Source organism: Rhincodon typus, chromosome 21, assembly GCF_021869965.1.
Source record: "Rhincodon typus isolate 14 chromosome 21, sRhiTyp1.1, whole genome shotgun sequence".
In the NCBI taxonomy this organism is placed as follows: Eukaryota; Metazoa; Chordata; class Chondrichthyes; order Orectolobiformes; family Rhincodontidae; genus Rhincodon; species Rhincodon typus.
Window position 1 is genome coordinate 8,756,087 of NC_063352.1, and position 27,452 is coordinate 8,783,538.

Genomic DNA, 27,452 nt, shown 5'->3' on the forward strand with positions numbered 1-27,452 from the left:
GGATTGGTGGACAAAGAACTCCTGCTATAATTGTGTAGAATTTTGGGTTTCTCCACCTTAAGTACCATGCAGTTTTGCTGCTCTTATTTAAGAAAGGACATACTTACTTTGGGGTTGATAAAGCAGAGGTTCACCAAATTGTTTCCTAGGATGAGAGGGTTGTTCCAGGAGGAGAAACTCAGTAAACTGGGCTTTTGCTCTGGAGTTTAGAAGAACAAGAGGTAGTCAGTGAAACACACAGGATTCTGAAGGGGTTTCACAGAGTAGATGTCGAAGGTTGTTTCCCCCTGGCTGAGATATCTAAGCGACTGAGCGCAGTCTCAGGATGATGGGTTGATTACTTAGGAGGGAGCAGAGAAATTTATTTGCTAAGTGTTGTAAATCTATGAAATTCTCTGCCTTGGAGAGAAGGTTACAGATGCCCTATTGTTGTGTATATTCAAGACTGAGATAGATTTTTGGGGCGTCGGAATCAAATGGTGGAGTGGGGTGGGGAGGGGAGATAGAATGAATGACTGAGCAGGTTTGAGGATTTTTACGTGACCAGGATTGAGTGAGAAGAGGGCAACAACACCACAGGGTTATTTCTAGTGGCAGAAAGGAGGCAATGGCAAAGATAACAATTCACTTCAGGAAATTCATTATCTCCCGTGGAAAATGGTTTACTTTACATTTATTTCTGTTAAGTTGTCCCATTTCCTTAAACGATCGAGGAGTTCCCTTCCTGCCCTGCATGATGTCACCTTAAAGACTGTGTATATAATAACTGGTGCATTGATAAAGATGTCAGATTACTGGTTCCTGGTCCTGCAGGTTTCCACTTGCTACCTCTGTTCAGAGCCTGTATTTTAATCACTCACCCAATTTTAAATTCATCTTAGTACACTGCCAGCTCTGCAAGTTTGCCATACTGATTTTTCGAAAGGTCCTGTGATGCTGAAGTTTAGGCTTTGGTGTTTGATTAAATGATAATTAACTAGACTTCCCTAATTTCATTTTAGATACAATAGTATACTTGCTATTTTCTAAAATGTCTGTGCCACTGTTGTACTTGTTTGTCCTAAGGTTCTATCAGCAGGTATACCCCATTAGCTGCATTATTTACTTAGCTGGATATTTGAACAAGATCCATCAATCAGTACTAAAGAGATTTTATTCACTACCTTGAAATAACCGTACTGGAATTTTCAATTGTTGTTATCATCATCATCATCATATCATAGAATCCCTACAGTGTGGAAACAGACCCTTCGGCCCAACAAGTCCACATCGACCCACGCAGCATCCCACCCAGACCCATCCCCCTATAACCCACCTAATCTACACCTGGACACTATGGGCAATTTAGCATGGCCAATCCACCTAGCCTGCACATCTTTGGACTGTGGGAGGAAACCAGAGCACCCGGCAGAAACCCACGCAGACACCTGGGAAAATGTGCAAACTCCAAACGGTCACCCAAGGGTGGAATCGAACCTGGGTCCCTGCTGCTATGAGGCAGCAGTACTAACCACTGAGCCGCCATGCCGCCCTTGTAACTTGGATTAATGATCTAGAGCACCCCACTTGGTAGCCAAAGGAATTTAAATTTAATTAATTAAATAAATCTGGAACTAAAAGCTATCAGACTGTCGTAAACACTTATCTGGTCCCCTTTGGGTAAGGAAATAGGTTTCCTTCCCTAATGTGGCCTACCAGTCACATACAGGACCGTGTACAAAAATCTGTGCACAAATTGAATTAACCTCTACATGAACTCCACTTTATATGCGTTCTTCTCAAATAGTGTGGCTGTATGCTTGCTGTGTTAAGACCAAATCAATTCTCCAATCACCAGAAAAATATTTCAGGAACTCTTATCCCATTCTATTGCTCATTCTGTATTGAAAAAGCTATTCTAGTTAAACACAGGTTTTCATTATAATATTAGCATCAATTTCGTGGTTTGTTCTTGAAAACTGATCAGAACAATGAGTCAATTAAAACTTCATCACAAAAGCTCTAATCATTTTTGCTATTTCTTCCCCCCACCCCCAAGACACTTTGGAACAGCAATGACAGGAAACAGAAGTCCTTCAAATAAGTTTTGTTTGGTACCATGGAGATTAATCTATTACATCGACCAAATGGATTTATTTCTAAATCGTCTGTAGTAGCTACAAATGCATATGTTCTGAATGGGACTGTTAAGTGATAATTATCTGTCAATGCCAAGAGTAGATGTGTAAGCTAAAGATATTTTATGTTGTAAATTTTCGAAAACACTTTGTTCTGAAAGTACAGTGCCTTTCTCACCTTTGAGGTCAGGTTTATTAAAATGTCAACATACAATTTCAATGTATATTACATTAATTTACACGATTACTATTGTGATCTTACAACATTTTAACAAACGCAGTCAGAATCCAGCCATTGTCAAGTATCCTTGGGGACGGACCACAGATTTTGGCACCCAGTTACTCTACCAGATTACAGGCTGACTAATCATCCAGTCTGAACACAGACAGTACACAGAATCAAAGATTTAGCTTAATCGACTCACATTTGGACAAAGGTGACATTTATAATCATTATTAACACAATTATTTCCACATCATACTAACAGAGGTTCATTTGGTGGAACTGTTTTGACTTGAGGTATTGAAATTTTATTAAACAGTATTTAGCACTGACACTTGAAGAAAACTCCAAATGGTACTATCAATTTTCTAAAAGGATATTGTCAGTTTGGAAACAAAAAAGTCATTACAGTCCAATTGAGTAATTTGTCTTTTATTGGTAGAGGTTGAAGGAGACCAGAGTCTTCCTTTTGGGGTTCAAATTAGTTCTTGAGGAATTGAAGAAATTTGTAATTCACCATCAAAGAGACTCGGCAGCAATATCAAAAATTACTGGTGACAGAGTTGAAATGCAGACTTAAATGTGAAGACAATACAGGTATCATATGACCTTTTTGTCTCAACACATAGTTATAAAATCGAGCAAGAAGTATAGGAGTGAAATTCTGTAGTGTATTTTGGGGGGGAAGAAAAGAGAATTGAGGTCCTGCTTGCTGAGTCAAATGCTTGGTATGGTGATTCTGTTGCTTTTTCCTTCACTGGTGCCCCCGACTATACACTGGGTAATGGTCAAATAAGGGAAATAATTCTATATTTAACTCCCCTTCCCATCATGATCAGACCACCCAATCAAAAATGTCTTTCTCCACTAGCAGTGCAACAAGTATAAAAAGACTCTTTATTACAAATCTTTATGTCCATCATTCGTTTCCATTTGTCACTTAAACTGAAATCTAAAATCAGAGCTTCACTGAGTACAGGAGTAGAGCCAAGATAGCAAAGAACTATCCTGAAGTTCAGAAATTATTAATGAAACTGAAAATATGCAGTCAGAGTAAATTCAGCATCAGCTTTGGTTTCCTCCACTGACTTAAGTTGACCAAATTCGCTCAGCAGATTGCAGAAAATTTTTTGGTACATTAGGCAGTTGTTTCTACATCAGATTGATGAGTGGCACAGTATTCTTGGATTCCTGTTTAGGAATAAATTTTTTTTCATTAATTACAAATATATCTTTCAGTCAAGTACAAGTAGGATCATGGAATCCCACCCATTCCCAGCCCACCCTATCCCCGTAACCCTGCATTTCCCATGACTAATTTTCCTAGTTTACACATCCCTGGACACTATGGGACAATTTAGCATAGCGAATCCACCTAACCTGCACATCTCTGGATTATGGGAGGAAACCACGCAGACATGGGGAGAATGTGCAAACTCCACACAGTCATCCAAGGATGGAGTCGAACCTGGGGTCTTTGGCGCTGTGAGACAGCACTGACAACCACTGAGTCACCACGATGGCTTGAGAAAGTAATTATATTTTCCATATTTGTGAGGAATGTACTGCAGTGTTCAGGACAGTTTCAAGGTTTAGTACCTGCTCGGGGGTTTCCCACACCTTGGATTGCCTGTGATTTTCCAACACATGCTAGAAATTGGTGAGGAACCTTGTTCAAACTCCAGAAAGTCTAGGCTTAAATGCTTAAATCATTTTGTCACTTCACTTCAGGAAAGGCCATTGTTGGGTTTGCTGTAAACATATAATTCTAACCCTACTTGCAGCACTGATTATTCTTTTAAATGAACATCTAGGAGAGATATTAACCCAGTCAAAACTTGCGCACAGTTCCGTTCCATTCTTGGATAGTGGCAACTGCCGATGCTGGAGAATCTAAGATAGCAAGGTGTAGAGCTGGATGAACACAGCAGGCCAAGCAGCATCAGAGGAGCAGGAAAGCTGACGTTTCGGGTCTGGACCCTTCTTCTGAAATCTGGCCTGCTGTGTTCATCCAGCTGTACAACCTTGTTATCTCCGTTCCATTCTTGGTCCTTTTTGAAGAGATTTCTGTATAAAAAGCATTGCTGGACAAATGCCAGGTAAGACACCAGGATAAAACATGATTGCTTGACTAGTTGTTACAGCTTTTCCAATGCAATTGGATCACTCACTTAAAGCCGAAAGAACTGTGGATGTTTCTGCCACTTCAACACATCATCCTGTTCCCTGGCCAACATCTCTGTCTCAGGATTGCTGCAGTGCTCCAGCGAAGCTCAGTCTAAGCTACAGGAATAACATTTCATTTTACGCTTGGGGCCCCTGCAGTCTTCTGGAAGCAATATCGAGTTCAATAACTTTAGGGCTTGAACTCCCCTGGATCCTAGCTCCCGCTCCCACTCCCACAAACCAGGCCTTATAGTCTGCTATTACACACAACCCATTGTTAGTCACTAACAGTCTCCACTAACAGCTATTCACCCTCCTAGCTAGATCATTTTCTACCCCTTTGCCTGTCCAACTGTTCTTCTCTCTCTTTGGGCTCTATCCCTACCCATTGTTTACTCCTTACCCCGTTCCCCCCCACCACCCTAACCTCTGCATACAAGCCAACATATTCCTAGATACTATCAGTTCTCAGTAAGGGTCACCAGACCCAAAACATTAACTTCTGATTTCTCTTCACAAGTGCTGCCAGATCTGCTGAGCTTTTCCAGCAATTTCTGTTTTTGGATCACTCACTTGTCACTTTGATAAACATTACAACATAAAACCAATATTTACCACCACTAACACTCCTTTTAGAAAAGGCCATGTCAAAAATCAGCTTGGAGGTAAAATCTAAATTGAACCTGATCCATTAAAGTGATTTAACTTTCATGCAGCTGATGCATTCCAAGACCAAATATATTATGTAAGATTTTGCTTTCTCAAGCCTTGTATGCTTGTAGAAGTATTCTGAAAGTGAGCATTACTTACGATGAATAATATCCTTGTAAGCAATAGATGCAGAAGAACCTGGAATTTCTGTCAAAAATGACTTGCCTTCATCACAACTCTTTCCTTTAACAGAAATAAAAAGTTATTAATTAAATCAAAAATTTCACTAAGCATAAACTTCACTCATGAAAAGTTAGACAAAGATATAGACAGAAGAATTTCACTGCTTCAAGTTTTAATAAAATAGTCATTATGAATTGTGACAGTATAACAAACAGATGCTACTTCATTTACATTACAGTGTTTAGTACAAGAAAATTACTTAACCCTCTTTCCAAACACCATGATTCGGACAGTTTGACCAGTTGCAGCCTCTATTATGCATCCTTTCAGTAGTTTCGGGAAGGATTTCCAGCATTTCTGATTAAGACAAGGTCATCAATGGTACAGCAATATAATGGACCTATCCATTATCTGGCTGTTCAATGTTCAGTTATACGGAGGATAAAAATTCTCAAAAGTTTTTTTTTCAGCATATTTTTTAAAAAAGCATTCACGGAATATGAATATTATTGGCAAGGTGAATATTTACTGGCCCTCACTAATATCCCAGAGAAAATGATGGTGAACCACCTTCTTGAACTGTTGTAGTCAGTGTAGTATAGGTACACTTTAAGTGTTGTTAGAGAGTTTTGTGAATTTCATCCAGTGACAGTGAAGGAACCCCAATATAGTTCCAAAGTCAGGATAGTTTAGAGGGGACAACTAGTCAAACAATCATGTTTGATCTTGGTGTCATTATCTAGCATTTGTCTTGTTCCTTGGCCAATATCTCTGTCTCAGGTTTGCCACAGTGCTCCAGCAAAACTCAGGGCAAGCTGGAAGAACAGCACCTCATTTTCCACTTGGGAGCTCTATAGTCTTCTGGACTCAATATCGAGTTCAACAATTTTAGGGCTTGAGGCACCTTTTCCCATGTCCTCGCCCCAATCGCCACACACCAGGCCTTGTTATCACAAGGTCTGCTTTACACATTACCCATTGTTAGCCACCAACAGTCCCCATTAGCAGCCATTCATTCTTCTAGGCTGATCGTTATCCACTCCTTTGTCTGTCCAACTGCTCTGCTCTCTCTTTAGGCTCTATCTCCACCTACTGTTTACACCTTACCCCTCCCCGCAATCTATCTTCTGCATAAAAAACAACTTTTTCCTAGCTACTATCAATTCTGACGAAGGGTCACTAAACCTGAAATGTTGACTCTGATTTCTCTCCACAGGTGCTGCCAGACCTGCTGGGCTTTTCCAGCAATTTCTGTTTTGGTTTAAGAGGGGAATTTGCAGGTAGTGGTGTTTCCAAGTATCCACTTCCCTTGTCCATCTGGATGTAGAGGTCACAGGTTTGGAAGGTGCTGTTTAAAAGGCTTGGCAATTACTGTACAGCACTTTGTAAATGGTAAACAATACTGCCACTGTGCATCCATGGTAGTATACAACAACTGCAAAGAAGAATGAAGAATAGTACAGCACAGGAACAGGCCCATTGATCCATCAAGACTGTGCTGTCACATGATGCCTTTCTAAACTAAAAACCTATTGCCTCTACAGACCCTTCGGTCCAACTCGTCCATGCCAACCAGGTATCCCAAACTAAACTAGTCCCATTTGCCCGCATTTGGCACATATCCCTCTAAACCTTTCCTATTCATGTACCATTAATATCTTTAAAATGTTGTAACTGTACCTGCATCTATCACTTCCTTTGGCAGCTCATCCCATACACACAGAACCCTCTGTGTGAAAAAGTTGCTTCTCAAGTCCCTTTAACATCTTTCCCTCTAACCTTAAACCTTTGTCATCTAGTTTAGACAAAGATATAGACAGAAGAATTTCACTGATTCTCAGGAAAAGGCCTTGGGTATTCATCTTATCAATGTACCTCATGATTTTATAAACCTCTATAAGGTCACCACTCAGCCTCCGATACTCCGGGGGTAAAAGTCCCAGCTATCCAGCCTCTCCTTATAACTCAGTCCTGGTAACATCCTTGTAAATCTTTATTGCACCCTTTCCAATTTAATAATATCCTTCCTACAACACAGTGACCTGAACTGAATGCAGTACTCTGTGTTGCTGCCCACCTTCAACTACATCGACAGTGACTATAAAACTCCCCCCCAAGAGTTGAATATGGCGAATGTCAAATCTCGAAGGGACCTCTACATCTCCTTCAGCTTCATCCTTCGTTATTTGCACATATATATATAGATTGTTTTTGTTTCTTAACTCCCACATTCTACATACTAAAAGTTTCCAATTGGCATTTTATTACCCAATAACACATTTTGTCCAAATCATTTTTGATTTACTGAGCTGCTTAGAATAATCATACTAAAGTAGTACAATCAGTAAATCTATTTGAGTTGGGCAGAACGTTCTGGACATTTACTATTCCCTGCCTGTTCTTATATCTGTCAAAATGCCTCTTAAACATTGCTATTGTATCCACTTCCATCACCACCTCTGGCAGTGCATTCCAGACACTTACCAGCCTCAGTGTAAAAAACCTGCCTCTCACATCTCTTTAAACTTAGCCCCTTTTACCTTAAACTGATATCCCCTAGTAAGTGACGGTTTCTACCCGGGGAAAAAGACCATTCAATCCACACCTCTCAATTTTGTAAACCTCTATTAGGTTGCACCTCATCCTTCAACTTTCAAGTGAAAACAAACCAAGTTTGTCCAATTTCACTTTATACCCAATACTCTTCAAACCAGGCAACTTCTGAGTAAACTTTTTCTGTATCCTCTCCAAAGCCTCCACATCCTCCTGACGGTGCGGTGACCAGAACTGCACCAAATATTCCAAACATGGCCTAACTAAAGTTCTATAAAGCTGCAACATGACTTGCCTATTTTTACACTCTATGCCTCAACCTATGAAGGCAAGCCTGCCATATGCCTTATTGACCACCTTATCCACTTGTGTTGCCACTTTCAGGGAACTGTGGACCTGTACAATAGAGGAAGTTGAACAATGTGAACCTTGGTCTCTTTCTATTTAGCAAATTGTATGCTCCTGTGTTTAATTAGATGTCTATGTGAAGCACCATATTTAATACACAAATCTGATGATGCTTGATCAGTAACAGGATCAAAAACGCACTGTTGAAAGCTGCTGCATAAGGTCTCTCATCTATTAGGGGCGACTGAACTCGCCACACTCACACCTAAATCTAATTAGAAATGTCAGTTTCTGGCTTGGTGAATGAAGTTCACTGGACTGACCATAGTTCACGGCTTTATCTTTGACATGATTTTAAATACAGGCAATCTCTAGATAGAGATCTCAGACTGGTTTCATGGTAAGTACATCAGTTAGTGAAGTCAGTATAACAGTATTTACTTCCAAAGGTTCTTATTTAGCTTTGGAGAATCAGGCCTATTCTTTATCTGTCTGCAGGACATACCTATTCTGGGATCCAAAGGCACTTTACCAAGGAAGGGAATGCTTAAATCCTTGCACATCTTCATGGCACCTCCGGTGGTTGGTGGAAAAATCTGAGATTCATGCTGTAAATGTACAAAATATAAAAGAAGTAACTACATTTTATGGCGATAATTTGAAAACAAGAAGGACTAGACGAACATCAGACCTATTTAAGACTTGATTTATCCAACATTCTTTGGCAACTCAGTCCAGTGAAAGCCAGTTCTCATCACATAGGCCTTCACTGCACTCTCTGAAGTTATATGGTCATATGCATTGATGGGTGCACACTAAGCTCCTACATCAACACAAGACGAGTCCAAATGCAGCCATGTTTTCACTGAAAGTTCTACTTTCTCTCCCTCCCCATTCCTCTGAGCATTAACAATCTCACCTATTAATCATAACTGATTTTTCACAATTCTCCTCACAGATACTTGTTGGAACAAATGTGCATATCACAAATTCATTTTGAAACTTATAAGGTTTCATGCACTTGTAGAGCTACTATCTTGCTTGGTTTTATCTCAATGTATAGTAACCAACAAAACAATATTAGGATTAAAAGTCATTGAGAACATGATTTCCTTCAACATGCAGTCATACCCAGTGCTACAATTGGAAGGCAGGCAATTCCCTCCACAAGAGTGGAAAGAATGACAGAACCTGGCCTACTTGAGTCCAGAAAACATTTATCTCGAGAGAAACTTGTGTAATAAACCCAAGAGCAAGCTGCTTACTCCTCTGCTAGATTGTGGTTTGATGCATCCAGAGCTAGAATAGGGAAAAGTAGCTTACAATTTTTAAATAAGTTAATTTTATTCAGAATAAAACATCTCACCTGGCACTTTGGACACACAAAGCCACTCATATTTTCTACAACCCCAATTATAGGCAAATTCACTTTCCGACAGAAGTTGATTTCCTTTCTCACATCCTGTAGCGACACTTCCTATTACAAGATCAAAGTAAAATTTACAGTATGACAGGCAATAGCAGATTGGAAGTTAATTTTTTAAAGACATTTATTATCAACACCAAATTAATTCAAGATCTCTTCCATCAGATTTTTGCATGTACATCATAGAGATGATTTCCCAAAAATCTCTGTTAACATTTCTCAAAAACAGTTTAGAATTTTAAGAACTCTGCAGAGATTCCAAGCATCAATCCGAGACCAATGAAAGATCTTTCCACTTCCAGATTGGAAAGTTGCAGAATTTGCACTGCTTGAATATTTGCAAACCCCAAAATGATCTACTTACATTATATCAGGTTCCTATGCACTACCACAGGTATACTTTCTTCATAAATATGGCCAACGTGGAGATTATGTAGCCCTAAGTGAAAAGGGCCAATCTCTGATTCAGTTTCTTTCTAAAATTCCATATTACAAACGTTACAGTTTGGTGCCTGGACAACACGTATTGGAGCATTTGCTGTGAGTACTTTTTACTGAAAACCCAAGAGAAGGAACTAAATCCAACTAATTCAGCTTGCATTAAACATTTTTAAACCCACTGTTAAATCAATCAGCGGTGATAAAAGAAGGCTTCTGGTGTTTAAAAGCCAATTCAAAGGTAAGAACTCTATGGGCTCGCCCACATACTGGGCCTTCTGATTAATTGGACTAGCAGTGAAGTGAACACGGGGGATGCTGGAGAACCTCAGTAAGTCTGGTAGCATAAATGCCAGAGGTAAATTATTCAGCAGTAGTATGATCTACCTTAAAATGCCGGTTTGAACTTCTGATTGTGCACACTGCTGGAAGAAGACCAATGGTTTATTCAGCTTTGTCCAACAAAAATCTCAAGGTTTTTAACTGATGCTAACCACAACTTCTACTCAAGCATGTACTGTAGAAACTTCCAACTATGAATTTAGTAGCTTTTTGGGCAGGTTTTGACTGCATGAGAAGGGAATGTTCCTGATATTTTCACTCTCAGTGGCCTGTGATTTTGAAAGACTTCATTGCCTCTTGCAGGAGAGGGCATACTCCATAAGGGATGGGATCTGTATTTTTATAGGAGAAGAGTGTGTGTATTGTGATGGATGGAGAGCGCACGTGATGGCTGGGCATAAATGCATTGTGATGCATGAGCCTTTTTTATATAAATCAGGGGTGTGTTTCAACATGAATTTCGTGCCCGTTTGAATTAAGCCAAATATGCAGAATTCAGATGCAGTTGAACTGGATATGCTTTACAACATACACTGTAATAGGGTGCGAGTGAGATCCAAAGTCTCCTGTAAGAAATAAAAATATTGATAAGTATTCTGCAATTTCCAAAACACATGATCAGACTTTGGAAAGCACACCTTTTTATTCATTTTGTGGGACATGGGCATCACCGGCTGGCCAGCATTTATTGCCCATCCCTAGTTGCCCTTGCAAAGGTGATGGTGAGCTGCCTTCTTGAACCGCTGCAGTCCACCTGCTGTGGGTCGACCCACAATGCCACTAGGGAGGGAATTCCAGGATTTGGACCCAGCAACAGTGGCTTGGAGGGGAACTTGAAGATGGTGGTGTTCCCATGTAAGTGCTGCCCTTGTATCCAGATGGAAGTGGTCATGGGTTCGGAAAGTGCTATCTGAGGATCTTTGGTGAATTTCTGCAGGGCATCTTGTATATAGTGCACACTGCTGCTACTGAGTGTCGGTGGTGGAGAGAGTGGATGCTTGTGGATGTAGTGCCCATCAAGCGGGCTGCTTTGTCCTGGATGGTGTCAAGCTTCTTGAGTGTTGTTGGGGCTGCACTCATCTGGACAAGTGAGGAGTATTCCATCACATTCCTGACTTTGCCTTGTAGATGGTGGACAGGCTTTGGGGAGTCAGGAAGTGAGTTACTCAACGCAGTATTCCTAGCCTCTGACCTGCTTTTGTAGCCACTGTGTTTATGTGGTGAGTCCAGTTCAGTTTCTGATCAATGATACCTCCCAGGATGTTGACAGTGGGGAATTCAGTGATAATAACACCTTTGAATGGCAAGGGACAATGGTTAGATCATCTCTTATTCGTGATAGTCACAGCCTGGCATTTGTGTGGCGCGAATGTTACTTTCCATTTGTCAGCCCAAGCCTGTCTATAGTCCACATCTTGTTGCATTTGGACACTGACTGCTTCAGTCTCACCAGGCAAATGAACATCGTGCAATCATTGGCGAACATCCCCACTTCTGACATTATGATGGAGGGAAGGTCACTGATGAAGCAACTGAAGATGGTTGGGCCCAGGACACTACCCTGAGGAACTCCTGCAGAGATGTCCTGGTGCTGAGATGGTGACCTCCAACAACCACGACCATCTTCCTACGTGTCAAGTACGACTCCAACCACCAGAGAGTTTGCCCCCGATACCCATTGATTCCAGGTTTGCTAGGGCTCCTTGATGCCACACTCAAGTTGAATGCAGCCTTGATGTCAAGTGCTGTTACTCTCACCTCACCTCTGGAATTCAGCTCTTTTGTCCATGTTTGAACTGTGGCTGTAATGAGATCAGGAGCTAAATGGCCCTGGCAGAACCCAAACTGGGCATCACTGAGCGGGTGCTGCTTGATAGCACTGTTGATGACACCTTTCATCACGTTACTGATGGCTGACAGCAGACTGATGGAGCAGTAATTGAGGATGGGGATATTTGTGCAGCCCCCTAGCCTTCTCCTTCAGTGACTTGTTTAATTGTCCACCACCATTCGCAACTGGATGTGGCAGGACTGCAGAGCTTAGGTCTGATCCGTTGGTTGTGGGATCGCTTAGCTCTGTCTATCACTTGTTGCTTTTGCTGTTTGACATGCAAGTAGTCCTGTTTGGTGGCTTCACCAGGTTGAAACCTCGTCTTCAGGTATGCCTGGTGCTGCTCCTGGCATGCCCTCCTGCACTATCCATTGAACCAGGGTTGATCCCCTGGCTTGATGCAAATGGTTAATTGGGGGATATGCCAGGCCATGAAGTTACAGACTCTGCTGGAGTACAATTCTGTTGTTGTTTATGGCCCACAGCACCTCATGGATGCCCAGTCTTGAGTTGTCAGATCTGTTAGAAGTCTGTCCCATTTAGCATGGTGATAGTGCCAGACAACAGGATGCAGTTATTCTTAATGTGGAGGTGGGACTTCGTCTCCACAAGGACTGGGTGATGGTCACTCTTACCGATACTGTCATGGACAGATGCATCTGCAGCTTGGTAAGGATGAGGTCAAGTATGTTTTGCCCTCTTGTAGGTTCCCACACCAACTGCCACAGACCCAGTCGATCAGCTGATGCAACTGATCAATAATCAAAAAGACAACATAATGTCACTTGTGGTATGTTGGCTTTAGACAAATTCGTCTGCATTGATTGTCATTGTGGAAGAAGTCAAATCTCTTTAAAAGTCTATCTCATGTAAGAGAGAGTTGATGATGTTGGAAAAACTACAAAGGACAAAATGCAATAGCTTGATAAAACAAAAATCATTTAAAAATTCTTCAGGCCAAATTTTTAACATGCATTTATACCAAATATAAGTAACTTCAATGCTTCCAATTCATTTAAACATAAATAGATTAAAAAAAAAATGTAATTCTTGGAGTCACTGAGAGCAGAGGCAATATCACATGGTTGGTTCACAGTGTGTTACAGTGCAGTCTCTTTTTATGAATGCTGTGATTCTTAGAGTTCAGTGTTTGTGCCACTCCTACAGTGACAAATTCATAAATTTTTATTTTTTTCCTTCACCCTGTGCATATAGTTTCTTTTTGTCAAAAAAGCATAAATAGACTGCACAAATGCCTTATACTGAAAAGCATTTATGGATATACACTTACCTTATATTAAAAAGCATATATAGACCATAGAGTTGCTTTTTATTTTAAAAAAAACATGTAGAGGCACTGAAGGTGGTGCTAAAACAGCTTACAGGGATGATAACAGAGCTCTGAGGTTTCAGTGCAGATTGTGGGTTAGAGGTAGATGATCAGCTGAGACCTAACTGAATGACAGAGCAGCCTTGTTGGGCTGAGTGGCCTACTACTGCTCTCACGTTCCCAGGATCATTGGTTTCCTTTGCTCATTTCAAGAAGTTTCTTCTACCTGGTGCAATGAACCACCAAAATACAGGAGGCCAGATGCTCTTATTTCCAGACCCATTCTTACTTCACAGCTCATGAAAGTAAATGCAGTCAATTAATATAAAGCAATCGCATCAAAACAACATTATCAATCTTAATATTAAGTGATGAAATTCCTGTGGCAGGGTTTATTCCTGAAGGTTTCATCGTATCACAAGCTGTTAATACCAACCATCCCATTAGGCCTAAAGTCTTTTACCACCCTGTCTCCCCTGTTTAGAAAAAAATACTTTTTAACATCCATATAGATTTTTCTCCTGGTGTGTGTAGGAGGTTAATCTTTAACTCCTGGAGGCTCAACAACACTTTTTGTTTTGATAATGCAGCCTACCTGTGGAGTGGTAATGATCACAGCTCCATCCACTTGTGTGGCACTCAGGTACTGTACAATGGAAAGATGTTCATCTGAGGTACCAGGCGGTGTATCAACAATCAGATAATCTACTTCACCCCAGTCCACATCCCGTAGGAATTGCTTGATTAAACCTAAAAGATGAAAAACTTTGTTAATACCAATAAATGAGGATGGCAAACTAAAAATCAGTCAACTGATTTCCATGCCACAAGCATAAAATCTGGAATGTATTAAGGCCCGTACCCTTGATTCCTTGCAGACCTGTGTTTCCAACTTGAAATCACAGGATTGCTAATATATGCGAGGCAGAGGCTTGGTGCTTTCTTACTGTAAGGCAGTGAGACATTAGTGAAATAGTCAGCCTTGACTATCTCTGTCACACAGCTTCAGCAGGTGACTCCTGAGGTACCTGCAAGCAGAGTCCATGCTTTCTCAATAATGGTACAAGGTGAAGTGGGGAAAAAAAAACTTTAAAAAGAGGAAATATTACTGGAATATTAATGCAGACTTTTATGTTTGACACCGCTTGTGCTAAATCAAATGATATTCTATTTTACAGTGACAAAAGGGAACAAAAAATGTACTATTCTATCACCAAGGTTGATCTGTGCTTAAGATCATTTGTCCTTTGAAGAAGAGAATATGTAATCACTTTAAATATAAAGAATCTGAGATTACTCATAGTTGAAATTTGATGAGGAAACTTTGTGGATTGGAATGTGCACATTTCACATTATCACTGAGAAAACCCAAATGTTTTACATCTGTGACAAAATGCAATAGATGGAGAGAAACATTCAGATGTACAGTTCATAAAATCAGAGATTCCTTACAGTGTGGAAGCAGGCCATTCAGCCCATCAAGTCAACACCGACTTCTGTACAGCATTCCACCCAGACCCACCTCACTACCCTATTGCTGTAACCCTGCATTTTCTGCATTTCCCATGGGTAATCCACCTAGCCTGCACACTCCTGGACATTATGGACAATTTATTTAGCATGGCCAATCCACCTAGTTTGCACATTTTTGGACTGTGGGAGGAAACCGGAGCGCACAGACACGGGAAGTACGTACAAAGTCCACAAATACAGTCACCCGAGGGTGGAATCGAACCCAGGTCCCTAGTGCTGTGAGGCAGCAGTGCTAACCACTGAGCTGTCCCATTTTTAAATATTAAAATAAGTAAATATTTATAGTCTTGAGGCATTGTTTAGATACAGAAATCACATCATTACAGCTTACCGCGAACTTAAAATTCACTTTGCATGAGACATTCTTTTTGAAAAGAATGTGAACAAATCTGTGGATGCAGTGGTTAAGAAAATAGTTTGACAGAACAAACAAAAATAGAGTCACAGTTCAGTGACTCAACATTAAACAGAGAAAGATTTAATGTCCCAATCTCTCTCGATGAATGTAACTTCTCAGTCCACATTATAACTTGTGTCTCTGTGTATTTGAATACGTTCCTCACACAACCTAAAACAAATTTCAGACTTCAAAACAAAGGCCAGTTATTTGTAACATACTGTACAGACATACAGAATGAGGAATCTACCTGAGCCACAATATGTACAAGTTCCTAAATAACATTCCTATACTATTACTTATTAAATTATTAACAGCTGAATTCCAGAGGTGAGGCAAGAGGAACAGCACTTGACATAAAGGCTACTTTCGACTGAGTGTGGCATCAAATTGGAATCAATGGGTATCGGGGACAAACTTTCTGCTGGTTGGAGTCATTCCTGGCATATAGGAAGATGGTCCTAAGAGTTAGTAAGAACTGCCGATGCTGGAGTCTGAGATAACACAATGTGGAGCTGAAGGAACACAGCAGGCCAGGCAGCATCACAGGAGCAGGAAAGCTGATGTTTCGGGTCGGGACCCTTCTTCAGAAATGGGGGAGGGGAAGGGGACTCTGAAATAAATAGAAAGGGGGGGTGTTGGGCTGGGCAAGGTAGGTGGGATGGTGATAGCAGGTAGGTAGTGGTGGGGATTGGTCAGTGAGGTGGGAGGAACTGATAGGTGGAAGAGAAGATGGACAGGTTGTGTCAGGTCAAGGAGGTGGGGATGAGAGGGAGTGTTGGTCTTGGGATGAGGCTGGGCGTGGGGCAATTTTGAAGCTAGTAAAGTCCACATTGAGACCATTGGGTTGTAATGGACCTGGTTGTTGGAGGTCAGTCATCTCAGCTCTGAGACATCTCTGCAGGAGTTACACAGGAAAATATCCAGAGCCCAAACCATCTTCAGCTGCTTCATCAATGACCGTCCCTCCATCATAAGGTCAGATGTGGGGATATTCACCGATGATTGCACAGTGTTCACCACCATTTGCGACATGTTCAAATGTAACAAGATTTGGACAATATCCAGGCCTAGACTGACAATTAGCAAATAACATTTGTGCAACATAAAAGACAGGTAATGACCATCTCCAACATGAGACAATCTAACCACCGTCCCTTGACATTCAATGGTGTTACCATTACTGAATCCCCTACTATCAACATCCTGGGATTTACCATTGACCAGAAATTCAACTGGACTTGCCACACAGACTCAATGGCTACAAGAACAGGTCAAAAGCTAGGAATATTGCAGTGTGTAACTCACCTCCTGACTCTCCAAAGCCTTTCCACCATCTACAATGCACAAGTCAGGGGTGTGATGGAATACTCCCCACTTGCCTGGATGGGTGCAGCTCCAACAACATTCAAGAAGCTTGTCAACATTCAGGACAAAGCAGCCCGCTTCATTGGCACCACATCCACAAAGAGTCATGGATTTTTAAAACTTCATAAGATAAAACAAATGTCACGAAAACATGGCCCCATCAATAGAGAGATGATGGGAGGACAGAGCACAATGTATAGGGTGAATGATGCCATTATTACTTATGTTTTGAAAACTAATTCACGGAATATGAGCTTCACTAGCTGGGCCAGCATTTATTATTCCATCCCTAATTGCCCGGAGGACTGTTAAGAGTCAACCACATTGCTGTGAGTCTGGAGTCACATGTAGTCCAGACCAGGTAAGGATGGCAGTTTCCTTCTCTAAAGAACATTAGTGAACCAGATGAGTTTTTCCAACAATCGACAATGGATTCATGGTCATCATTAGACTCTTAATTCCAGATTATACTGAATTCAAATTGCATCATCTGGTGGGATTCAAACCTGGATCTCCAGAACAGCCGGAGTCTCTGGTGATAATACCACTATGCCATCACCTCCCCTTGTCCTGTACAACAATGAGCTGCATTTGGGAATTAAGGCAACAATAACATCAGCAGCTGATGACATTACATTCAGAATGTGATAGATTGTCACAATGACTGTGAAAAGACTTTAGGGAGACATGGATATGCTGGTACAATGAGCAAATAAAGTGTCAGGTGTAGATGAATGAGCAACAATGCGAGGTGGTACATTTGGCAAGTTCATAAAAATGGTACAAAATAGTATTAAATGGAATGGAGGAGGATTGGAGAGACGTTGGGAGTGCAGAGATACTGCCTATTAAAGATTATAGTGTTAGCAGCTTAAGCCATTGAAAAGCTTTGATTTTTTTTAAATTTAGAGATAAATGGCTTATCCAACACGTCGTTCAAGCCATAATTGGAGAACTATGTATAGATTTGAGTATCCCCTTAAAGGAAGCAGGTCAAAATGTGGTCAAGGCATTGTATGGATTCATGAGGATGTTATCAGGACTGAGAGTCACTTAATGAGGTTGAGACATTAAACCTTTTCCAACTTGAGACCAAGAGATAACTTGCTTTACCAGGAGTAACACAACAAAAGTGGTATCAGTGTTGAGCAGCATTCAACAAACCTCAAATGTATTAAGACAACATTAAGAATGAGAGAAATGATTGCCCTGAATGCTAAATATGTTGCAGAGGACGTTTGTTAAGCCAGAAAGGATAAACTCAACACAAATAAACTAACCATTTTTCTTTGGCCCCCTCCAAATGACAGCATCATCAAGGCTGCCGAGCAAAAATCCTATTGACATTATACCTAGATTCTCTTCCACATACTGTAAGAAACAAAACAAAAGAGAGAAACCATCAATATAGCTTGTAGCAATGTGGTTAGGGTGCAGTTCAACAAATTCTCAAATGTGCGCAGTAAACCGACATTCTAATAAAAGTGGGAGGCACAACGAACGTAACAATTGTAACATAGAGAACTTGTATAAAATCTCCAATGATGACAGAATCTTGTGCATGTATTTGAAGCCACTGTATAACAGAGAACAAATCAAAAGGGGCCGAAGAGGAAGCAAATTGAATGTCATGACCATGGATCATACCTGCCCTTAAAAGAGGAATGATAGAGCCAACGTGACTGCAGGTATAAATTCAGCGGTTGTCTGCAGAGAAATTCTAGAATATTATATCCACATAGAGTCAGCAAAGCTTCAAACAGGAAGAGATAATGAGAGGGATGGCTACCATAAGAGATAATGACTACCTAACCTCCACTCACTAGGAAGCCATCTCCTGCAGACATGTTTGCATTTTATCCTTCCAGAGATATGCAAAAAAACGTAGTTTAGAAGCGAGCTTCAACTCGGTCAGCGTGTGTCAGTCTGATGTTCTTCTGCATGGACTATTGTACTGTGAAGGTCACAGCTTTGAGAATCAACACTAAACATCCCTGCACTGCAGGTAAAGGAAGGGATAATACACTCTCACAGTTTGAGCGCTGCCAGCCGCCAAAGAAAGGAACCAGGACAAAAGAATTTCATTCAACCACAAAGACAAGAAACTTGAAATGACCTGATCAACCACCAGTGTCAATGCTATCGGTGACAGTCACTAATGGCTGCAATGTTCTACTATCTACGCTTCATGAATGACTCACAGACTGATCTGTATTTTAAAAAAAATTATTTTGGATTTATTTCTTATTCCTAATCTGTGTGCATGTGTGCTGCATTACTATTTCTTCTCGCATTCAGCAACTAATAAATTCACTCTTGTTAACTCAAGACAGCCAAGTTAAATGGGCTGCTTTTAAAACATACATTTGGTCTGAGAAAAAGGTATCCACAAGGTTAAGGGATCCTTCTTAAATTAATCTTATTGCAACCAGTAGGAGGGGTGGGGGTGGATGAATAAAGAAGGGATACTGGTTCATCCCTCCTCACTCAGGACCTTAATAAATTGGGGTACTCCGTATGGAACCATAATAAATTGGGGAACCTTGCCTGAAAACTGGTCTTAGCAAAACACACTGAAATCACAGCCATTATGATATATTGGGTAAATTGACTCATTTAGAAGTGTATTGTTAATAATTTTCAGTGTTTTTCAAAAGCCTCACATGATGGAGTCTGGACTCGAAATGTTAACTCTTTTTCTCTCTGCAGATGCTGTCAGATCTGCTCAGCTTCTCCAGCACTTTCTGTTTTTGTTTTAATTTCCGGTGCTTACGGTTCTTTGTTTTATATTACTCATTCAAAAGGTGCGTTGTGTGAGGATAGGACTAAAAACGGTACAATTGCAATTCTCCAACCTGTACTCCCCACAAGCCTGGCTGCTTGCTAGGTCAGATTTAGACATGCTAACAATTCAGCAAAGCATTACCTACCACTGGAGACCATCCTGACCCACTCTGGTGTACCTGTGAGAATAGAAGGGATGGATAGAATTTAGTTAATAAACTTGCTTTTAAATTCTTAGCACGCACATTTTAGGATTAATTTAAATCAACATATTGCTTACATTAAAGGTTGGGAAGTGTGTGGAAAAAGGTTTTTGCTGCTGTAAGTTATATTCATGACCATGTTATTTTGTTGCTAACTCAATTTAAGCTCCTAATAATATGACATTGGTAATTATCATAGAATCATAGATATATACAGCATGGAAACAGACCCTTCCATCCAAATCGTCCATGCAGACCAGATATTCTACACAAATCTAGTCCCATTTGCCAACATTTGGCCCAGATCCCTCTAAATCCTTCCTATTCATATATCCATTCAAATGCTTTTTAAATGTTGTAATCGTACCAGTCTCCACCACTTCCTCTGGCAACTCATTCCATACATGCAATACTGTCTGCATGAAAAATTTGTCCCTTAGGTCCCTTTTATATCTTTCCCCTCTCACCTTAAACCCATGCCCTCTAGTTTTGGACTTTCCCACCCTGAGGAAAAGACCTTGCCTATGTACCCTATCTATGCCTCTCATGATTTTATAAACCTCTATAAGGTCACCCCTCAGCCTCTGACACTCCATGGAAAATAGCCCCAGCCTATTCAGCCTCTCCTTGCAGCTCAAACCCTCCAACCCTGGCAACATCCTTGTAAATCTTTTCTGAACTGTTTCAAGTTTCACAACAACCTTCCTATAGCAAGAAGACCAGAATTGCACAAAATACTCCAAAAGTGGCAGAACCAATGTCTTGTACAGTCGCAACATGACCTCCCAACTCCCACACACAATTTTTCTTCCCCCAACAAAATATTTCCCTGATATCAGCTGAGCCACATCGCTGTGTGTATGGAGTCACGTATAGGCCAGACCAGGTAAGGATGACAGATTTCCTACCGTAGAGGATGCTGGTGAACTGGATTAGCTTTCACTACAACAACTAATGATAGTGTCGTGGCTACCATTATTATTATTGTGACTAGCTTTAATTCCAGATTTTATTAATTGAATTTAAATGCCACCAGCCGCTGCAGTGGGGTTTGAACTTGAGCCTCCTGAGTGTCAGCCTGCGGCTCTAGGTTGTCCAGTGACATTATCCCTACCTGTAAAAGAGACATCTAATTAAAAAAAAACTTTTAACACACAAAGGCATATGTTAAGGGTTGTCTGAAAGTTTAGGGATATTGCCAGTGAGTAATTCTGTACTCAGCACGTGATAAAACCTAGATGTGTTATCAGAAATGGTGAGTGTAGGCAGTACTTTAAGGCAGAGAAATGAGAAGATTAGCTAAGTTCTGAGGAAGGGTTACTCTAATTTCTCTTCACAGATGCTGCCAGATCCGCTGAGCTTTTCCAGCCATTTCTGTTCTTCTGTCAGCTATGATCGAGTTCACTGCTGAATTGGGGGAATGCAATGAGACCTAATCAGCCACAGAACTTTCTTCAACAGAAGGAATCTTATGTCACAAGGACTGCCTCTAGCTACACAATGTACCAATTTTAATGTGATAATTTCTTATTTCTCTGCCTTAAATCACGTAAACTAATTTGGCCACAGACCACTTCTTGTCCTGGAGGCTGTGTAGTCAATCAATTTGTAATCTAATCTACTGAATTAGAGTTTAAGCAATTTAAACATCAACTCCAATTTAAGCATCTAACCAGAAATACAAAACAGTATTTTTGCAACAAACTACCCTTTGTACTACAATGGAACTATTTTAAAAAGTCCTTTTAATTTTACAGTCCAAATGGTTGTAAGTAAATAGTCCTGATAGGAATGGGGAAAAAACCCAGAAATATTAGTGATATTCACAAAATCTGTTCATAAAGTATTTTGGTGGCGCTGAGTAGAGAATTGTGATTCCAGAGTTCTGAAAATCCATTGCATGTTTCTGATCTATTGCAGTACAAGAAAGGTGCAGCAGGTGGTGCTGCTGAGCTGTCAATCCCTCCCTCAGATTCTAATACTGCCGACTCTCTACAGTTCAGAGATCGAGCATACTTTGGAAATCGAACACAGTCGCGGCAAATCATTGAAAATTTGGTCATTGAGTCATAGAGATAAACAGCACGGAAACAGACCCTTCAGTCCAACTTGTTCATGCCGACCAGATTAAATTAATCTAGTCCCATTTAACAGCATTTAGCCCAAATACCTCTAAACCCTTCCTATTGATGTATCTATCCAGATGCCTTTTAAATGTTGTTATTGTCCCAGTCTCCTCCACTTTCTCTGGCAGCTTATTCCATACACACATCATCCTCTACATGAAAAAGCTGCCCCATAGGTCCCATTTAAATCTTTCCCCTCTTACCTTAAACCTATGCCCTCTGGTTTTGGACTCCCCTACCCTAGGGAAAAGACCTTGGCTATTCACCCTATCGATGCCCTTCATGATTTTATAAATTTCTATAGGGTCACTCCTCAGCCTCTGATACTCTAGGCAAGATAGACCAAGCCTATTCACTCTGTCTCTATAGCTCAAACTCTCCAACCCTGGCAACATCTTTGTACATCTTTTCTAAACCCTTTCAAGTTTAACAACATCCTTCCATTTGGGTCAAATAAACCAGGGGAGGCAATGGCCTAGCATTATCACTTCATAATTAATCCAGAAACCCAGATCATGTTCTGGGGACCCAAGTTCAAATCCCACTGTGGCAGACGGTGGAATTTGAATTCAATTAAAATCTAACCATGAAACCACTGCCGATTGTTAGAAAAACTCATCTGGTTCACTAAGCTCTTTTAGGGAAGGAAATCTGCCATCCTCACCTGGTCTGGCCTACATGTGATTCTAGGCCAACAGAAATGTTAACTACCCTCTGGGCAATTTGGGATGGGCAATAAATGCTGGCCTAGCCAGAGCCACCCACATCCCGTGAATAAAAAGAAATTCTTAATAGAGGTCAAAAAGAAATGTTTAAACTAAATTTATGAAGAACAGTTTCAAATGGAGTTGAAGGAAGCTTTGGCTTGATTTGACCTGATTAAGTCGGAAATCGGAATGCCCAAAAACACTTAACAATGAACAAAGTACTTTTTGAAGTTGTGTAGTTATTGTTGTAATGTAGGGAAGTTAGTATCGGATTTGTGCACAGAAAGCCCCATAAACAAAGGTGATAATGACCACCTATTGTGTTTCAGTGATTTTGTTTGAGAGATACATATTTGACCAGGAGACAGGAATAACTCACTTCTTCGAAATGAGGCTATGAAATCTTTTACTTTCAGCTTTAGTATTGCACTGAGTTTCAGCCCAGACTTCTGTGTCCAAGTCACTGGAGTGGGGCTTGAACACGTCAAGTTCTGGCTCGGAGACAGAAGTGCTACCCACTGAGCCACTGGTGACACACAAGGCAGCTGCAGGTGAGAAGATGATTACTAAAACCACCATGGTTTCTGAACTAGGTAAACTATTTCATCAATGGTATAAGACCCTTCTAAATGATGCAAACCTCATACTGGCACCACCAAAACTTACACTTTTCCCTCAATCTGAGGAGTCCACCCCAAACATGGTTGACAGGGTGGTTGACTGCATCCGTCCCATTTCCTGCATTTCTATTCCCACTCTTTTCCCAGGACCACATAGGGTTTTCCTTGTCCTCACATTCTACCTCACCAGCTTCCACATACAATTGTCCTGCACCATTTCTACCACCTCCACTGCGACACCATCATCAAACACACCTTCTGATCCCCTTTCAGCATTCCAGAGGCGTTTTACTATAATCTCTGTTTCACCTGTGTGGGCCTTGTCCACCCTTCAAGCCACCTTCAACACTCCTCCTGTTTCTCTCGCACCTTTCCACTCAAGAGGAGAGGCAGTGGTGTAGTGGTAATGTCACTGCACACGGCAGACGGTGGAATTTGAATCAATAAAAATCTGGAATAAAAAGCTAGTCTAGTGATGACCATTAAACTGTGGTTGACTGTCGAAAAAACCCATCTGGCTCACTAATGTCCTTTGGGGAAGAAAATCTGCCATCCTTACCTGGTGTGGTCCTCATGTGATTCCTGACCCACAGCAATATTATTGGCTCTTAACTGTCCTCTGGGCATTTAGGGACAGGCAATAAATACTGGCCTGGCCAACAATGTCCACGAACATGAACAAATTTTAAAGGGTGTAGGAGATGTGACACCTGACCTTTTTTTTTTACCTCTTCTAGGCCCAGAACACACTGTCCAGGTGAAAATTTCAAATTAACGTACATGATTCACTGCTCACAACATTGTACATTGTACATTGGGGAGACCAAATCTAAATTGGATGACCACTGTGTAGGAAAAATCCCTGTCATTTATCCCTGTAATTCCCTGCTTTGCTCTGATCCTCAGTTTCCTGTATGCTCCAATGAAGGTCAACATAACCTCAAGGATATTCCAGTGTAAACTGGTTCAACTTTTATTTGGAGTTTCCTAACATTCTGCTCACTGCACCAATCAGTTTATGATCCTGAAATTCAACATTTAATCTGTTTCACAGAATTCAACACCAGCCAACTTATATCAGGAAAATGCAATTCAAATAACACAATGCTTTACTATGAGCTAGACTGTAATCACTATGCTATGCTGAACTATTCTGTCAGCACTTTACTATACTGAACTACACTGTAGTAACTATATTTTACTGAACTGGGCTGCGATCACTATACTGTACTGAACTATGCTGTGATCATTATGCTATACTGAACTATGCTGTAGTTACTTTAGTACAGTAAATAACATTATGGTTACTATAACACACTGAACTACACTGTAATCACGATGTTATTTTGAACTATGCTGTAATCATTTATGTTGTGGGGTTCACTCTGTCCTTCAATAAGCATTACAAACTTTCCCATGTACAAAATGAGCAGTTTTCCCTGATCCCTGCATGAATTCTCTTTCTGAAACCCATGATGTTGTACTTTCCGCCTATGGATCTCCATTTCACAGTTATTTTGTTGAAGGGACATCACCTGATGAAGGAGCAGTGCTTCGAAAGCTTGTGATTTTAAATAAACCTGTTGGACTACAACCTGGTGTCCTGTGACTTCTGACTTTGTCCACCCCAGTCCCACACCGGCAGCTCCACAGCATTATTAATACAGGTAGGTGTAAGATGCTTACAAAATAACCTGCAAGTATCAATTATAAAAATGACTGATTTATTGATCACAAGGATTTGGGAATTGGATGAACTCAGTGAGGGATTGTAAACAGGTCCAATTTATAATGAAAGAATTGAATTAACTTTTAATGCATTGCCTGCGTTTCTGCTGAACTTTGGACATCTCCACCAGTAAGAGTTGATGATGTTAATGATTCTGGGTTGGCTTAAGTCCAGGGAATGTTAGGGAGCTACTCAATAAGCAGACACAAACAGTGCTCCAATAGATGGGTCATACACAGTGACAAATATTCTGAATAGGATCTTGGTATTTCACTAATGACTGTCACTGTGCCAGGCTGCACAACCAGCCATCTGAATAGAAATAAAAAGGCACTGTTGGAGATACAACAGAAAGCCAGAAGATGTTATACTGTCAAACTATACCCATGCTGCCATTTACAGTAAACTTTCTACTTTTTTAAGTGTCTTCCATACGTGTCACTGTGTTACACTGAGCTGTGTGAAGAGATACATGGAAATGGTTTATAATTGAGCTAGCCAACCCATCATGGCAACTAGGAAATTTCGTTAATTGAACAAATTTGGAATGCTAGCATCCTTAATGGTGAACCCACTGGATTACCATTAAACAAAAAATAGAAGTTGCTGGAAAAGCTCAGCAGGTCTGGCAGCATCTGTGGAGAGAAATCAGTTCTGAGGAAGAGTCACTTGACCCGAAACGTTAACTCTGATTTCTCTCCACAGATGCTGCCAGACCTGCTGAGATTTTCCAGCAATTTCTGTTTTTGTTTCTGATTTTCAGCTTCTGCAGTTCTGTCGGATTGCCGTTAAAACTCATCTAGTTCACTAATATCCATTAAGGAAGAAAATCTTTTATCCAGTCTGGCCTCTATGTGACTCTAAATTCTGGCCAATATAGGACTCTAGAACCATAGCTAAAATGTAATAAGATACAGCACTGTCAGTTAGATCAGCACCTTTTTGCTCATCTCTAACTGTCCTTGTACTGAAAGGCTTGCTAACTCATTCTATCGGGCAGTTAAGAATCAATCACATTGTCGTGGATCTGGAGCCTCCTGTAGTCCAAACTAGAAAAGGGAGGCAGATGTCCTTCCTGAAAGATCATTAGTTAACTGGATGTGGTTTTACAACAATCGAGGATAGTTTCATTGCTGAGCCTAGCTTCCCAATTCTAGATTTTAATTTCCCCAGGGATTACAAATCCTGTGACATTACCGCTACGCCACCATCTCCTGATTGCATAACTGCTCTCCAAAATGCCCCACCAAGCCACTCAATTACCACCACCATTCTCCACAGTGTTGTTCACATCCTGACAGTGAAAAAAGGATACAGTGCCACACTACCCAATTAGCAGCTTGAAAAGCTTCCATTTGATCTAATGGTTCATTAAAGAATATTCAATTCCTCACCATTGAGGAACTTCTCCCTTACCTGTTCACCTTCCACTCCCATGATTTTTGGAATGGATGGGCCACACACATCAACATCCAGAAGTGCAACCTGCAATCAGGAAAAATATAAAGAATGAAAATCATGCACATGTAAATCTTGAATTGCATTACATGAACACAGAAATCAAACTACAGGACAAGGAAACAGTATTATTAGGATTAATAAATCCACTGTTTAGCTTCTCCACTGCAAAATTCCTCCCATTGGCTGTTCTCTGGTGTAATGTATGCTCATCGAGACAAGCACAGGATATGTTTGAGAGTGTCCTCCATTTTCTTACAAAAGTTAAACATGAATAAGCCTGTTGTTTATTAACAAAAAGATGCAAATGCAGGGAGCAGCATGGTGGCTCAGTGGTTAGCACGGCTGCCTCACAGCACCAGGGACCTGGGTTCAATTCCACCCTCGGGCGACTTTCTGTGTGGAGTTTGCACATTCTCCCTGTGACTGTGTGGGTTTCTTCCAAGTGCTCCGGTTTCTTTCCACAGTCCAAACATATGCAGGTTAGGTGGATTGGCCATGCTAAATTGCCCACAGTGTCCAGGGATGTGCAGGCTTAGGTGGATTAGCCATGGGAAATGCAGGGCTACATGGATTGGGTCTGGCTGGGATGCTCTTCGGGGGATGGATGTGGACTCAATGGGCCGAATGGCCTGCTCCCACACTGTAGGGATTCTATGATTCTAAATAAAATTGTTGGAGATACTGAATGACACAATCTGTATTTGTAGAGAGAAACAGCCAGGTTGATTTTAAGTGTGGACCCATGATTTACTTGTTTAAATAGGGAATGTCACGGGAAATTGATGCTCTGTCACACAAGTATTATGGGCTGGCAAGAGACAGGTCAGCGTTTCTAATATTAACTGTGTTAGAGGGTAAAACAGTGAAAGCCAAGAATCTACCACCGCCTGATATGTTAGCAGTCACCTCTTTAGAG

General features: G+C 40.8%; 2 protein-coding genes across 7 annotated transcripts in view; one reads left to right on the forward strand and one right to left on the reverse strand.

Moving 5' to 3' along the window:
* Positions 1–24,940, forward strand: part of LOC109921770 (Golgi apparatus membrane protein TVP23 homolog A) — a 64,564-nt gene extending 39,624 nt beyond the window's left edge. The window contains exon 7 of one of the 6 annotated variants that reach the window (XM_048609311.1): positions 24,084–24,940. In XM_048609311.1, the coding sequence (XP_048465268.1) occupies positions 24,084–24,107 (24 nt within the window). In that variant the 3' untranslated portion in view covers positions 24,108–24,940. The other 5 variants (XM_048609307.1, XM_048609312.1, XM_048609310.1 and 2 more) reach the window with 5 other exon arrangements.
* The window catches only part of nubp1 (nucleotide binding protein 1 (MinD homolog, E. coli)), a 62,172-nt gene continuing 37,011 nt past the window's right edge, over positions 2,292–27,452 (reverse strand). Inside the window, exons 4-11 of the mRNA XM_048609306.1 lie at positions 26,492–26,560; positions 19,837–19,869; positions 18,187–18,277; positions 14,204–14,358; positions 9,608–9,718; positions 8,747–8,849; positions 5,317–5,400; positions 2,292–3,531 (exon numbers count right to left, since the gene is read on the reverse strand). Coding sequence (XP_048465263.1) covers positions 3,479–3,531; positions 5,317–5,400; positions 8,747–8,849; positions 9,608–9,718; positions 14,204–14,358; positions 18,187–18,277; positions 19,837–19,869; positions 26,492–26,560 — 699 coding nt within the window. The 3' untranslated portion in view covers positions 2,292–3,478. The remainder of the gene's footprint in view (positions 3,532–5,316; positions 5,401–8,746; positions 8,850–9,607; positions 9,719–14,203; positions 14,359–18,186; positions 18,278–19,836; positions 19,870–26,491; positions 26,561–27,452) is intronic.